Source organism: Peromyscus californicus, unplaced genomic scaffold (assembly GCF_007827085.1).
Source record: "Peromyscus californicus insignis strain IS unplaced genomic scaffold, ASM782708v3 Scaffold_5__1_contigs__length_169319896, whole genome shotgun sequence".
NCBI classification, from domain to species: Eukaryota; Metazoa; Chordata; class Mammalia; order Rodentia; family Cricetidae; genus Peromyscus; species Peromyscus californicus.
This window is the reverse complement of record NW_026294573.1, coordinates 7222976-7239883: the sequence shown is the minus strand read 5'-3', so window position 1 is coordinate 7239883 and position 16908 is coordinate 7222976. Positions and strand designations below refer to the sequence as shown.

At 43.5% G+C, this 16908-nt stretch overlaps 1 protein-coding gene across 1 annotated transcript; it reads left to right on the top strand.

Moving 5' to 3' along the window:
* The first annotated feature begins 720 nt into the window (after window positions 1-720).
* LOC128097332 (preferentially expressed antigen in melanoma-like protein 1) lies at window positions 721-5085 on the top strand. The gene is made up of 3 exons (XM_052717754.1): window positions 721-1010; window positions 1376-1957; window positions 4515-5085. Exons 1-3 carry the CDS (start codon window positions 721-723, stop codon window positions 5083-5085), a joined length of 1443 nt encoding a protein of 480 aa, XP_052573714.1.
* The last annotated feature ends 11823 nt before the right edge of the window (window positions 5086-16908 follow it).

The window sequence follows — 16908 nt, the reverse complement described above, 5'->3', positions numbered from 1 at the left end:
GAGCCCAACCTGGCATCAAACTCAGATCCCAGTGTTTCTGCCTCCAGGGATTAAAGATGTGCACCACCATGCCTGACTTTGATTTATTTTATATGTGCGTGAGTGCTCACCTACTTGTGTAAATTTGTATCATCCGTGTGCCTAGTGCCAGGGATGTTACAAGAGAGTGCTAAATTCCCTAGAACTGGAATTACCAGGCAGTTGTGAGCTGACATGTGAGGGCTGAAAATGAATTCCAGGTCCTCTACAGGAGCAAGTGCTCCTAAATGCTGAGCCATCTCTCCAGTCCCAGACCTCCTATGTTCCGGTGTCAGGATTACAGGCCTCTGTCACTACTCCCAGCAATATAGTGTCTAAGTGATGAGAAAAACTGCCCCAGGAAGTTGAGTTAGCTTTCAGAATCCTCAGGAATCACTTCCCACTGGGAATGGAATCCAGTGCCAAACTGGTTGGAAATGGGTGAGAGTGAAGTGGGCTGTGACCACTGATACTTGGGAGATGATATTGTAAATGGGGGTGGGGGAGGGAAGGGGGGAGTGGGGGGTGGGTTGGGGGATGATATGGATTTGTGGATCAATGGAACATAGAGCGGAATGAGCAGTGACTGTGGCCCTGGGTGTCTGTGATGAGTGAGAAAGGGCCTCTAATCATTATCATGAAAATATAGATGTCTTTTTCTAAATGCTTCTCTGGGATCTTTCTCCCTGAAGATCCACCAAAATGAGCAGCAAGACCCTGCTCACACTCCAGGAACTGGCTGGCCAGAGACTGTTGAGAGAGGAGGCCTTGGCTAACATTGCTTTGAAGAACTTACCCATAAAATTGTTACCACCACTGTTGAAGCAAGCCTATGCTGGTAATCATGTTAATGTCCTGAGGACAATAGTGTCTTCCTGGCCCTTCCCCCGACTCCCTCTGGGAGCTCTGAAGAGAACAAGCTACTTAGAGACCCAAGCACAAGTTGTCCTAGAGGAGATTGATAAACTGCTTATCCAGGAGGTTCGCCCCAGGTGAGGAAGACTTGGGTACCCTGGGAGGGAAGCCCAGAGCAGAGATGATAGGATTCAAAATGGGGAAGAGGGGCCACGGATGGAGAAGAGGTTTCTGATGGCAGCAGCTTTCAGACTGCAGACTTTGGCCACTGCTGAGCCATCTGGGAAAGGGCTGTGCAGGGTGCAGGACTCATGGTGGATACAGCTGTGCCTGAAGGACTGCCCCTGCTTCCCATGGGTACTAGAAGTGGGACAGGGAGACACTGAAGGCCATGGAAGAAAGTAAGACAGAACAGAAGGCCAACTTCAGGGCTGGAATAAAACACAGGCAAGATATTGTGTCCTGGCCTAGCTGCTGAGGCTCTTTTCTGTTTTACCCACAGGCAGTACAAACTGGAAGTGCTGGATCTACGGTCTGTGGGTCAGAACTATTTGGATATGTGGCCTGGGTCCATGGATAACTGGTTACCACAGACCTCAAGTGAGACTCAAGCAGTGGCAGGCCATTCGAAGGCAGGAGTGAAGACGTCCTTGAAGGTGGTAGTGGACTTGTTTTTCATGGAAGCCCCCCTTACCCAGTTCTTAGGGCACCTCCTTGAATGGAGTGATAAGAGGAAAGGGTTGTTACAGCTGTACTGTAATGAGCTTCACATTTGGTCAGCATTCCGTTTTAAACACAGGAAGCTCTCAGAAAAGGTAAACCTGGAGTATGTAGAAACACTGGGCCTGCATGATGCTTTCTGCAATCCAGTTTTCTTGCTTAACTTGGTTTCTTACCTGGGCTGCATGAGGAACCTGCGTAAGCTCTCTCTCACCAACATCCAAGAAGATAACTTTATTTCCCCAGAGGAGAAGAGCTATATCATCATCCAGTTCACCTCGCAGTTCCTCAACCTGGAATGTCTCCAGAAGCTGCATCTGGAAAGAGTTCCCTTCCTTGAGGGCCACCTGCACCAGCTGCTTGGGTAAAGACAGATGCTTTGCAGAGCAGAACAAAGCCCTGTTCCTTTATATTAGTAGGCACCTGCTCCCTGTACCCACTAGTGCATTGACAGTGCTGAGGCATTAGCAATGCCAAGGCATTGTTTCCTGTCTGCTCTGACCTAGAGAGAGGTCTCACATAACCAGTGGTGCAAAGGATCAAGGTTAAGCTGGGGTTGATGGTCTGGAAAGGCACCCATGTTGTTTAGCCAGTTATGAAGCAATGAGATCTAGTGAGTAGATTCTAGTTTCTTCCTTAGCTAGTGTGTTCAAGAAAGCTGAAGACACAGGAGGGCATTGATGAAAGCATGTCACACCTGCATTAGTTCCCAATCTGTGCTCTATTCAGCAGCCATGTGTATGGACACAGCATGCTGCCTACTATTTCCCATTAAGGAAAGGCTGGGGTTTTTCTTTTTCTTAACTGAAAAGATGCTTTTTACTTTAAGTTAAACTATAGAAATGGATGAAAACTTAAAACAGTGCTTACCAGACATTTCCCTTGGAGCCAAGCTGAAGTATGATCATATTGCCTGACTTGATCCCAGCCAAGTTAGCTGGCCTACATATTTTCCTTTTCTTAATAAGTAGATTTATATAATTATACATTTAAGTCAAATAGTGAAGTAATGACAATCAAGTAACTTGTGCATCTGAAAAGTACAGATTTACAATTGATGGTAATATCTGAATTTTTTGAGCAGAAATTAGCAGTTTGCCCCCTTTGAAGAAATAAGGAAAATTTGCCCTACAGATCTCCTGAAGTTTCATATGTATATGTTTGTGGGCCTGAGCCAATGTTTGCATACCATGTGCTAGGTGCCTCTGGAGATCAGAAGAGGGCATCAGTTTGCTCCCTGGATACTGTTTCAGGGGATTTTGAGCCACCATGTTGGGAATTGAATCCACATCCTTTCTAAGAACAGCAAACACTCTTAACTACTGAGCAGTATCTCTAGCCCCCACTTTTTTTTTGACACAGTGTTTCTCTGTATAGCCCCATCTGTCTCTGAACTTGCTCTGTAGACTAGGTTGGCCTTGAACTCATGGACCTCAGCTTGTCCCTGCCTCCTGAGACGCTGGGATTAAGGGCATGAGCCATCTTCATTCTATTTTAATTTATTTATCTTGTGTGTTTCAGTGGGGTGAGAGAGAGCCACAGCATACTGTGGAGGTCAGAGGACAACTTGCATCAGTCAGTTTCCTCCCTCAACCTTGTTGGATCCCAAGGATCCAAAGCAGATTGTCAGCCTTGGTGACAGGTGCCTTCATCTGCTAAGCACTCTCACTCTGAATGGACTGTTTTTTTTTGTTGTTGTTGTTGTTGTTTTCTCTGAAACAGTTTCTCTGTATCCTTGGCTGTCCTGGGACTTGTGTAGTCAGAAGGTTTCCTGTGTCCCACCTGGTCCCACAGCCACTCGGTCCCAAGTAAACATACAGAGGCTTGTTAATTAGAAACTGTATGGTCTATGCCTCAGGCTTTTTGTTAGCTAGCTCTTATAACAACCTATTCCTGTTAATCTGTTTTGCCATGTTGCCCGTGGCTGTGCCGTTACCGGTCTGCTGACAACTTGTTGCTCCTTCCATGCCCGCTTGCATCTCCCTCATCCCATCTTTCTCTTTCCTGTATCTCTGCTTGGATTTCCTGTCTGCCTCTCAGCTGCCTTGCCATAGGCCAAAGCAACTTATTTATTACCCAATGGGAATAGAAATACATCCCACAGTAGACTTTGCTCTGTAAACCAGGGTAGCCTTGAACTCTGCCTCCCAAGTGCTAGGATTAAAGGCATGTGCTACCACCACCCATCAGGAATGGTCTGTTTTTAAGATTGCTTCTTTTTAAAAAAAAATTTTTTTAAGATTGCTTCTTACTATGTTGCTTAGATTGGCCTTGAACTCCTTCGTTGTGTTGCCTCAGCTTCCAGGTATCAATATTATAGGTGTGTACCCCAGTACTCAGCTTGCTACCCTGCTTCCTGCCAAGGCAGGATCTAGCTGTGTAACTCTGGCTGTCTTGGAATTTACTGTGTACACCAGGCTGGCCTCCTACTCAAGGAGATCCACTTGTCTCTGCCTCCTAAGTGCTAGGTTTAAATTATACCCAGTTACCATACCCAGTTTTGATGGTTTTAAGCCTGTGTAGGTAATGGGTAGTTGGGAAATGTGTGGCACTGAAGTTAGTTGAAGGAGGGGTGCAAAGGTAAGCACAGAGAAAGGAACAGAGAAGATGTGCTTGAGGGGGTGGTGACATTGGGTTGTTCCAGATCTTGCCTGGGTTGGTCCTCCTTGGTCCTTCCTGTGTGTGCCCTGCTAGTCTAGCCAGCATTTGGGTCTTGCTTGACAGTGAGGGAAAGATGTACAGTTAAGGATGGTGCCAGGCCTCAGTACAGATTTTAGTGTGTAGACAATCATGCAGCATCATGGATACGGATCTGCCATACAAATAGAAATATTTTGACCCACACTGTCCTCTTCTGTGTCATTACTGGTCATATTCTGTATTAGCCATCGGTTCTAAGAACTGTCTGTTTTCCTAATTAGGTCCGTGAAGACCCCCTTGGATGACCTGGATGTGACTCACTGTACACTCTCAGTATCAGAATGGGACAGTCTTTCTGAATTCCCATGTGTCAGTCAATTGCAACAACTGAATTTGCAAAATGTCATATTGACTGATCTAAGTCCTGAACCCCTCCAAGTTCTATTAGTAAAAGCTGGACCCACCCTGGTGACCCTGGACTTAGAGGACTGTCAAATTGAGGATCAATATCTCTATGACATCTTACCTGCCCTGAGCAGCTGTCTTCAGCTCAACAAGTTCAGCTTCTATGGGAACCAAATCTCCTTGCATGCCCTGAGGGACCTACTACACCATACTGCCAGCTTGAGAAAGCTAAGGATGGAGCTGTACCCTGTTCCTCAGGAGAGCTATAACAACAGTGGTACTCTCCACATGGAACTCATGAGAGAACATTGTGATGAGCTTATGGATATTCTGAAAGCCATTAGGGAGCCTGGGAAGGTCTTCTTTGGTACTGAACGCTGCTTCCATTGTGACAATCGATATATCTACAACAAAACCCAATTGTGTGAGTGTCAGCATTATTACTAATTGTGTGTAAATATCAAGCTTCCTGTGGATGCTGGGAGATGAAAAACAAGGCACACGTGTCTGGTCAGAGGACACAACACATGGTTTTAGACTGAGGCTCCAGGGTGGGAGGGAAAAGTTAGTTGATGCTGGATTCAAGAGGAGGGAAAAATTTGACTTGGGCATGTTGACAGGTGTCGTGGGAGTAGATTCTGGCAGGTTAGATATATAAGGGTGTTACCCCAGCATGGAGATTATAAAGTCATGTTCAGAATTATGAAATGTGTGTTTTCCTATCTTGATGATTAACATGGTTTACAGTTTTAAACCTAAAAAGTCCTGTGAACATCCCCCATAAAATGAACTAGAGTTACTGACATTCTCTCTCATGCTTTCTGAGACTGTCACATCTCAAATGTGTGGCTAGCGATGGCAGATCCATGCACCCAAGGTTGTCATCTAGAGATTGTAGTAATCTCTGGTGTATTGCAGATGTAATCCAGGATGCTCAGGGTATGGGGGACTCATAGGCACATTGAAGAGTTTGACACATGAGGAAAGGAATTGAGGTTTAAGCCACAGTTCCATAGGTTTTATTTTGGGGGGCCTCCAAAATAAAAATTTTAACAATTTTTGTGAGGACTTATTTTATAGTATGTGTGTCTTACCTTCGTGTATGTGTGTGTGTGTGTGTGTGTGTGTGTGTGTGTGTGTGTGTGTGTGTTTCCTGAATATGCGTCGTGCTTATGGAGGCTGGAAGAGAGGATCATATCCCATGGAACTGGAGTTACATGTATACCATGTGGGTACTGGGAACAATGCCCATGTGCTCTGCAGCGGCACAAAATGCACTTAACCACTGAGTCATTTCTCTAGTCTCTTAAAATTTTTCAGTTGTTTTTTTTTTTTGTATGCTGGGTGTGGTGGTAAATGCCTACGTATGGCTCTCTGAATTACTGGCCAGTCATTGCTATAGAGTGAGACTCTACATAATTATACATACAATTTGTGGGACATGAATGCAGGTTCTAAAAGAGGCCAGAAAATGGGTGTGGCTTGTAGCTGGAGTTATAGTTATACTGTGAGCAGTCTGAGGATACTAGGACTGGATTGGGGTCCTCAAGAAGAACAGCAACTGCTCTTAACTACTAAGCCACTTCCAACCCCCCAATTTTTTTTCAGTCACATTTCTTTGGAGTGTGTGCTACAGTACTTGTGGAACTCAGAACAAATGGGGTTCTCTTATTTAATTATCTGGTTCTTGGGTTAGTCAAGTCTCAGCCTTGATGGCAAGCCTTTACCAGATGAACCACCTCACCAGACCTGGTTTGAGTTTTGTGTTTTATTTTATTTTTTTTGTGGGGTGTGTATTTTTGAGGCAAGTTTCTCCTTTTAGCCTCTGCTAACCTGTAACATGCTATGTAGCCCAGACAGGTCTCAAACTCCAGCAATCCTTGTTTCAGCTTTCCAAGGTCCAGGAGACAACAGCTGCTTTACACTTTGGATTTCTCATTCTGATACAATCCAACTTTGTTAGCGTCATAATCCTGCCTCGTCATCTTGGATGAGTGCACCATCACATAAAGTTACACTTTTTAGTTTCTCTTTTTTTTTTTAACCTTTTAGTATCTTAAAATTTTTAATTTTATCTGGGAGAGGGCAGGAGGAGTGGTATGAGTGTGCATGTGAGTGTCGGTGCCCTGGAGCCCCAGAAGAAGATATTTCTTTGAACTAGAGCTGGCCTTGCAGGCCGTTGTGAGCGACCTGTGTGGAAGTTGGGAGCCAAACTCTAGTCCTCTGCCAGAGCAACACATGCTTGAACAGCTGAGTCATTTCTCCAGTCCCTCCCCTTTCCCCTTTAGTTTCTCAACTCCACTCAGGAGACTTTATTCACTTGTTTATATGTGGGTACTTGGTGCCATAGTTATGTGTGTGGAGGCCAGAGGACAACTAGGTGTTTTTTTCCCCCATCATGTGTGTCATGGGGATTGAAACAAGTCATTAGTATAAACAGCAAGTATTTTCTATTGTGCCACCTCCCTGGCCCACAAATGCTTTAAAAAAAATTCTTGTATATATATAGTGTGTGTGTGTAAATATGTGTATAAAATGATATATAAATATGTATTTTTAAATAGTCCCTTGAGATTTCCATGCATGTATGTAATGTCCTTTGATCATCACCCTCATCCATTCCCTCCCGACTTTCCTGGAGCCTTTCCCCAACATATCTTCTATGCTTTTCTTAACTACATGCCCTTAAAAAGAACATAGCCCTGGGATGGAGAGCTAGTTCAGACGTGATCCTTAAAACAATTCCTCATAAGGGAATGGCTCAGTTGCCTTTAGCCTACTGACTATGGGTGGGATAGGACCTTTGTTGGTTTTTTCTGTGTTGAACACACGGATTGCAAGCCTAGTGCCACTTTGAGATCTTTGGCAGCAGATACCTCTGCAGCTCACACACAATTGAGCCTGTATGATAATGAGTATTCAGAGACGGGTAATATCTGGGGGGCGCTCACCAACCTAAGACAGAGTGCCTGTGTGGCCTGAGCAGGCATCTCCATGATGGGTAAGGTGACCTGCTGATGTCCCACACAACCTAAGTCAGAAGCTCATTTTTTAGTAAAAGGGGGACCAGTAGGGTCCTGGCCCCTGTTTTGTGTAACTGTTGCCTTGCTTGCTGACCTTGACCTTGATATCCTCCCTATGCTAATTCCCTGCCGGGTTCCACCCTCCTGAATGATTAAGGGAAGTTCCTTGTCTGTGTATCCTGCATAATGGGCTGCCCTCCGGTGTTCTCCCAGTGTGCTGTAAGCCTGTATTTAAGACCTCTTCCCTCCTTCAATAAACAGCATTCGGGATTAAAAAAAATAAAGTACATTCTAGAAATCATAAAACAAATTAAACAAAAAACCTGACAAAAAGCAACTTACTGGAGAAAGGGTTTATTTTAGCACACAATTCCAAATTACAGTCCATTGCAGGGAAGTCAAGGCAGGGACTGGAGGCAACCAATCACATCACACCCAGACAAGAGCAGAGAGAATAAATACATTGATGCTAAAAACAAAAACAAAAAAACCAAAACAAAACCAATTCCTCATGTTGCGGTGATCCCCGATCATAAAATTATCTTTGTTGCTACTTCCTAACTGTAATTTTGCTACCGTTGTGAATTGTAATGTGAATATCAGTGTTTTCCTATGGTCTTAGGCAACTCCCATGAAAGGGTCCTCCAACCCTCCCAAAGGTGGCAAAATCCACAGGTTGAGAAACACTGGTTTGGGGGCTGAGGGAATTTTCAGTGTTTAGAGCATAGTCATTTCTTATAGAGAACCCATGTTTGGTTCCCAACACCCACATCAGGTGGTTCACAGCTGCCTGTAACTACAGTTCCAGGAGATCTGATGTCCCTTCTGTCCTCAGTAGGCACCCACACCCATGAATACATGAATCTTCAAAAATTTGCCATTTGACCAAAGGACAATTTACTGAAACAGTAACTACCCCTGCCTGTGACCTCTGTAGCTATGGGCTTTTGACTGGCTGTATAGTATCCAGCATACATTTGCTCTGGAGCAGGCCTCAAGTCCAATCACAATGGGGACAATTCCCCCATAATGATCATGCCGCTGTTGCACCAGTGTGTACATCTTCCCAGGCAGGATTGCAGTATTCGTGATTTACAGATGGATAATACCACTGATGTCTTTTGCATCAGGCTGACCCAGACCCTGACTGACTTCTCTCTGTCCTGTAACCAATGTCGTGTTGTCTTCTGTAATAAATGTCAGAAGATTTCAGAATATCTAGTTATGATGGACACTTGGCTTGCTGTAGCCATTTACTCTGGTGCTTTGGAGATCAGTCTGTGCCCTGTTATTTAGGGCATGTATAGCTGTGTGCTGTATAGTTATGATGGACACCCAAGGGCAGTGGAAATAACCTATGTTGTTTTGTGGAACTCCCTGACCAATACTCAATGTCTGACACTGAGGTTTTCAGTAATTTGTGTTTTCTGCTGCTGGCATTGTTTATCCATGCAAGATACATCAGCTATTTATTTATTTATCTATTTTACTTATTTGAGAAAGGATGTGATGGCTATTCTTGGTAGTTGACTTAACTGCATACATCTGGAATTAACTAAAACTCAAAGGGTTGGGCATAACTTTCTTTCTTCAATCTTTTTTTCAACATAAGATTTCTTTGGGTAGCCCTGGATCTAGTTTTGTAGACCAGCAGACTTTGAACTCACAGAGATGTCCCCCTTCCACCTCTGCCCCCTGAGTGTTGGGATTAAAGCCATATGCTACCACTGCCAGGCTGAGGGATTTTTTCTTAAATCATTTGAAGTGGGAAAACTCATTTCTTTCTTTTCTTTTATCTTTTTGTTTATTCTTCTCTCATAGAATATATCCAGACCACAGCCTCCTCTCCCTTCCTCCCTCCATCCCTCCCAACCCCCCTCAGATCAACTGTTCTTCTATTTCCCTTCAGAAAAGAGCGGTTCTCCCAGTGATATGACTGAACATGGCATAACAGATGCAGTAAGACTAGGCATAAACTCTCATTGTCAAGGCTGGATAAGGCAACCCAGTAGTAGGAAAAGGGTCCCGAGAGAAGGAAAAAAAGTCAGAGACACCCCCACTCCCACTGCTAAGAGTCCCACAAAAGCCCCAAGCTAAACAACCACAGCATGTATGCAGAGGACCTAGCACAGACCCATACAGTCTCCATGATTGCCACATCAGCCTCTGTGAGCTCCTGCCAAGTCCTGCTTAATGATTTTTGTGGACTATGTTCTTCTGATGTCCTCAACAACTCCGACTCCTACAATCCTTCCTCCCCATTTTCTGAGCGGTTCCTTGAGCTCTGCCTAATGTTTGGATGTAGGTCTCTGGATCTGCTCCCATCAGTTGCCTGAGGAAACGAGCCTCTCTGATGATGATTGGGCTAGACCCCAATCCAAGATCTCTGAGGCCTGCTGCTTCCCATTCCTGGCCATCCAGGCAGTGTTGGGTATGGGCTCCCTCTTGTGGCTCTGGCCTCAAGTTAGACCAGCCATTGTTTGGTCACACCCATGTTCTCTGAACCACCATTGCTCCAGCATGTCTTATAGGTCGGACGAGTGTGGGTTGAAGTTTTTGTGGCTGAATTGGTTCCTAGTTCTACCACTGGGCGCCTTGCTAGTTTACAGAAGATGGCCGGTTTGGGCTCCATATCCTCCATTACTACGAGTCCTCCATAGGTCACCCTCACAGGTTTTAGGAAGATTTCACTGCTCTAGGTTTCCACATTGCCCCCTAAATGATGCCCCTTCATATTCCAGTCCTCTTTCCCATACTCCCTCTTCCTCCTTCCCTTTCTCCCTCCCCCTCCTGATCCCCCCTGTTCTCATCCCCACCAGCTCCCAGTCCACCCAAAAAGTCTATTTCCCCTTCCCAGGGAGATCCATGTGTTCCCTCCCCAACCCTACCCGCAGAGCCTAGCTACTTAGCTCTCTGGGTATGTGAATTATAGTGTGATAATCCTTTCCTTAAAAGCAAATATCTACTCTAAGTGAGTATGTATCATGTTTGTCATTCTGGGTCTGGGTTGTCTTGCTCGGGATGATTTTTTTTTAGCTCCATCTATTTGCCTGAAAATTTCATGATGTCCTAAAATTTTCATGGTGTCATATTTTCTTTATTTCTTTTTTCTTTTTTCTCTCTCTCTCTCTCTTTTTTTTCTGGATTTGGTTTGGTTTTTTAGAAGGTGTTAATTTGTGTAGCCTTGGCTGTCCTGGAACTCACTCTGTAGACCAGGCTGGCCTTGAAATCAAAGAGATTCACGTGCCTCTGCCTCCTGAGTGCTGGGATTAAAGATGTGTGCCACCATACCCAGCTGATGTCATTTTTTCCTAATAGCTGATTTTCTAACTCCAATGTGTAAGTATATCACATTTTCTTTATCCATCCTTTGGTTGAGGGACATCTATGCTATTTCCAGTTTCTGGCTATTACTTATTAAGTCACTCTGAACATAGTTGAGTATGTGTCCTTGTTTTCGGATGAAGCAATTTTTTAGTATATGATGAAGAGTGGTATAGCTGGGTCTTGAGGTAGATTGATTCCTAATTTTCTGAGAAATCGTCATATTGATTTCTAAAGTGGTTGTACAAGTTTGCACTCCCACCAAGGATGGAGGAGTTTCCTTCTTTCTCCACATTCTTGCTAGGATGAGCTGTAACTTGTGCTATTTATTATAGTCATGATTTGTTAAGATGCAGTCTCAAAGTAGTTTTGATTTGCATTTGGCTTTCATGGCTAAGGATGATGAACATTTCTTTCTGTATTTTTTTTTTAATTAAACATATTCTTTTTTTGTTGGTTTTTTTTGTAGGGGGGTTGGTTTTTTGAGACAGGGTTTCTCTGTAGCTTTGTGCCTTCCCTGGAACTCACTCTGTAGCCCAGGTAGGCCTCGAACTCACAGAGATCTGCCTGCCTCTGCCTCCCGAGTGCTGGGATTAAAGGTGTGTGCCACCAATGCCAGGCTTAAACATATTCTTTATTTTCATCACATCAGGGAGCATAGCAGCTGGCTGGCAGGCATGGCACTGGAACAATAGATGAGAACTCACATCTTGAGACAACAACCACGAGGCAGAGAAAGCAGAGAGAACTAACTGGGAAGAGCATGGGCTTTTCAAGCCTCAAAGCCTACCTGTAGTGACAAGCCTCCTTCAACAAAGTCACACTTCCTAGTTCTTAAACAGTCCTACCAACTAGAAACCAAGCATTCAAATATATGAGCCCATGGAGGCCATTTCAAACCACCAAAGGGAAAAAATATTCTCCATTTTAACTGTGTAGCTAGCTACATGTGTGTTTGTCTTTTTTTAAACCAGTGGATCTCAACTTTCCTAATGCTGCCACCCTTTAATACAGTTTCTCAGGTTGTGGTGAGCCCCAACCACAACACATTTTTGTTGCTATTCATAACTGTAATTTTGCTACCGTTATGAATCATAATGTAAATATTTGATATGCAGGATATCTGATATGTGACCCTTGTGGAGGGGTCATTTGACCCCCAAAGGGGTCACGACCCACATGTTTAAACTATTCAAAGTTTAAATGCATGAAACTGTACCGAAAAATAAATGTTTTATTGTATGCAAATCATATGTCAAGCAAGCTGAACTTTAAACTTTTTTTTGAATGTAAAATCATTTTATATACAACTTCAGGAGAAATAATACACAGATAGCTTGAACATAGAAACAGGTTATAATTCAAAAGTCCAGAGTTATTTGAAACTGGAAAATATTTTTTCTATAGAAAATAGTAAAAATGATAACATTCCCAATAAGCAATGAACATTTCTTTAAGTGTTTCTCCTCCATTTGGGATTCCTCTATTGAGAAGTCTCAGTTTAGTTCTGTACCCCATTTTTGAATTGGATATGGGTTTGTTGATGTCTAATTTCATGAGTTCTTTATGTATTTTGGATATTAGCCCTCTGTTGGATATGGAGTTCGAGAAAATCTTTTCCCATGCTGTAGTTTGCCTTACAGAAACTTTTCAGTTCCATGAGGTCCCATTTATTAATTGTTGATCTGGGTGCTTGTGCTGCTAGGAAGTTGTCTCTTTTGCCATTGTGTTCAAGGCTATTCCCTATTTTTCTTCACACAGGTTCAGTGTGTCTGGTATAATGTTGAGGACTTTGATCCACTTGGACTTTAGTTTTGTGCAGGGTGATAAAAGTGGATCTTTTTGCTTTTTTTTTTTTTGGTTTTTTGAGACAGGGTTTCTTTGTGTAGTTTTGTGCCTTTCCTGGAACTCGCTTATGTAGACCAGGCTGGCCTCGAACTCACAGAGATCCGCCTGGCTCTGCCTCCCGAGTGCTGGGATTAAAGGTGTACGCCACTACCACCCGGCTCTATTTGCATTCTTTATGTGCAGATATCCAGTTAGACCAGCACCATTTGTTGAAGATGCTTTCTTTTTTCCATTGTGTATTTCCGACTTTTTAAAAATCAGGTGTCCATAGGTGTTTGGATTTATGTCTGGAGAAGATCCACTTCTAATCCAGATATTTAAGGAGAGAAGATTCATCTGGAATTCAGATCTTTGGAGTTGGGAAGATCCACCTTTAATCTGGGACACATCTTCTGCTGGCCGTCTGACTAAAGGACATGGAAGAAGTAGCTTCCTCTCTCTTGCCCAGCTTGTTCTTGCTCTTGCTAGCAAGTTCATTTCTTCACTGGCATTAGAGCTACTTTTTTGGGATTACAGCATATACTGAAGGATACTTGAGACATTCAACCTCATGGAATAAACAACTGCTGACTCTTGGAACTTCAGTTGGTAGACAGCCATTGTCAGTTTGTTCACTGGACCTCAACCTTTAAGCTATTCTAATAAATCTTCCTCCCTCATACCTTCATGGCCCTGACTGTCTTAAAACTCCCTAAATAGACCAGGCTGTCCACTAACTCGCCAGACCATTTGCCTCTGCCTCCAAAGTTAGGGATTAAAGGTATGTACCATCATGCCTGACATAAACTCCTTTTTAAAAAAGTTCTATTTTTTATATAATTAATCAATCTATCAATTTTGTTTTGTTTTTTTTTTTGACAGAGTTTCTTGTGTAGCTCTGCCTAGCCTGGAACTCACTCTGTAGATCAGGCTGGCCTTGAACTCACAGAAATCCTCCTGTCTTTGAGATTAAAGGTGAACACCACCACCTCCCAGCTTAAAGTTCTATTTTTAATTACCTTAAAAAGAAGTGGGTTTCTAGAAGGCTTTATCATGTATGTGTTCTTGTAATCCTGCTGCCTCAGTCTCCAGAGAAGATGGGATAATGGGCTTGTGCCAACAGGCCTGATTCTTCCTTGTTCTAAAGTTGATCTCACATGTCTTTGGCCCAAGTTGTTTATTTTGGTTTTATTTTGAGACATGATCTCAATTTATAGTTTAGGCTGTTGAACTCCTGATTCTCCTGCCTCTACCTCCTATGTGTCTAGATTGTGGGCATGTGTTGTATGATATTTTGTTTGTGTTCTGGCAAAGCTTGCCAGGAGTTCAGAGGGTGGAGCTAGCCACTAGTTAACCATAGAGGCCAAGCAGTCGTGGCTCACACCTTTAATCCCAGCACTGGGGAGAAGGAAGCATGAAGATTAGGAGTTCAAGGCTACCTTGGACTACATGAGATTGAACCAGTCTAAAAGAGAAACAGGGCCAGGTGGTACTAGTGCATGTCTTTAATCCCAGCACTAGGCAGATGGAGACAGGAATTTATGGCAGGTGGAGACATAATCTCAGCCCCCCATTCAGTCTGAGGATTCATAGAGACAGGATCCCCCCAATTCAGTCTGAGACTTAGTAGAGGTAAGAACTGATGTGGCTGCTGCTCTGCTTCTCTGATCTTTCAGCTTTCACCCTGATATCTGACTCCGGGTTTTTATTGATAGACTAATTAGGATCAAGCTTCAGGCATGTGTCACTATGCTTGGCTTGCTATAGTTATTTAACTCTGATGTTTTAGATGTCAGTCTGTACCCTGTTCTGGTTTTTGCTCTTATCTAATATGGTCTTATTGGTAACTTGCAGCCCTGAGTGACCTCATTTTGTAACAGTTACAATCCAAATACTGGATTTGCCTTCAAATGCTGAGGCTGAATAACTGGTCTCACCTGTGAGTTAACAAACACCTTCAGTCCAGCACCACCCGGCATAAACTGATGCATCATAGCTTCACCCTCATAACACGACTCCTGCACAAGCTTGAGGATTTGAGTTCAGATTCTTCAGCATCCTGATAAAAACTGGGACCTGTGATGAGGGGGAGTATCAGCAAACCCTGTGCTGAGGGGACAATAGACAGGATCTGGGAGACCACTGGCCAGCCAGTCTACCCCAAGAAGTGAGCACCAGGCTGGCAAAAAGGCTTAAGTGGAGAAGTAATGTTGACCTATGGACTCCACCTAGGCATTCACAGACATGCACACTACACACACTAGCACCCCTCCTTCAACATAGAAAACTTTATTCAGTGATGCTAGGCATGGCAATGCATACTTGTAATCTCAGAACTCTATTGGCTGAGGCAGAAGGATCATGTGTTTGAGATCATTTTGGGGCCAGATGGCCTTTTCCACTCGCCATTTAAAAAGGAAATATTAAGGAATATTTTATAGTGCATATTTAACAAAGACATGATGCTACATGCCAAAAGAAGTGCTGGCCTTCTGAAGTAAGAGGTCACCATCAGAGCTCAGATATCCTCTCTGCCTGAGCCAAGATTCTCTGCACAAACATCATGTGTTTTTGACTGCTGAGTTATATCACTCAGGCCCTCTTCAGCTCAAGTTTTTACTTTTGTTCAGATTTTGTTATGTTTTATGGAAATCAGCATGCATCTAACAATATATTTACACATTAGTCCACTAGATATATATATACACATATATATATTTTTTAAATTTATTTACTTTTATTTTATGTGCATTTTTTTGCCTGCATGTAAGTCCATGTGAGAGTGTCAGATCTTGGAGTTACAGACAGTTGTTAGTTGCCATGTGGGTGCTGGGATTTGAACCTGGGTCATTTGGGAAAGCAGTCAGTGCCCTTAACCGCTGAGCTATCTTTCCAGCCACCTAGAATATATTTATTTTTTTTGTTTTATTATGTGTGTGCCTGAACATAACATCATACCTGCCATTGCCTGCTCATGGAAGTGAGAGGTCAACTTTGGGAGTTGGTGCTCCCTTCTATCATGCAGGCTCACAGGAGTCTACCTACCAGGTGGAATGCTGAAGTAGGAGGATTGTTGGGAACTGGAGTATCAGATCTCCAAAGCTACAGGGCAAGACTCTTCTTCAGAAAAACCAATAAAAATGGAGTACATAAACAGCTACTAAATTAATGAACAAATAAAATTCAGTATAATGGGCTCTTGTCTTTCAGGCAAATCTCAGCTTTTTGTCTCCCCCAAACGGAACTCTTTTCATCTAGATACTGAAAAATATCTTATACAGGCAGCCTCAAACACATTAAGATCTTCCTGCTTCTTTCTTCCTCTAGACTGATGGGAATAAAGTATGTGACCTGAAAACACAGGGATTATTTTTGTTGTGGGTATTTGTTTTGAGACAGGATCTCTCTTTTTGTAGCGCTGGATGTCCTGGAGCTCTCCATGTAGACCCAGCTAGGTCTGAACTCACAGAGTTTGGCCTGCCTCAACCGCACAATGGTTGGAGTTAAAGGCATGTGCCACCACGAGCTGCAAAACACAAACTGATTTTTCCCCCTATTATCTTTTTTTATTATGAAATTTTTGCATTCATTTTGCATACTAATCAAAGTTCCCCATCTTCCCTCTTCCTACCCGCTCCCAGCCTCCCTCCCAAGGCACTCCCTACTCCCTCCCACAAGAAGACAAGGCCTCTCATGTGGAGGCACATTCAGTAGAGGCAAGTCCAAGCTTTTCCCCTGCCTCAAGGCTTCATGAGGTGTCCCATCATAGGTAGTGGGCTCCACAATGCCCTCTGCTGCACCAGCGATGGATTCTGATCCTACAGCCAAGGGGCCTTCCAGCAGATCAAGCTACACAACTGTCTCACCATGCAAAGGGCCTAGTCCAGTCCCATGTAGGCTCCTCAGCCATTGATCCAGCTTTCATGAATTCTGTCTGTTTTGATTTGAGCTATAGAAGGTGCAATCTAAGCCAACATACTTCCCACTATTACTTGTGTGTGTAGTATCCTTGATGGATATTCCTTCACAATTAGTCATGGTTTAGGGCAAAACACACATAACAACCATGACACACTAAGTGTAGGACTTCCTGTCT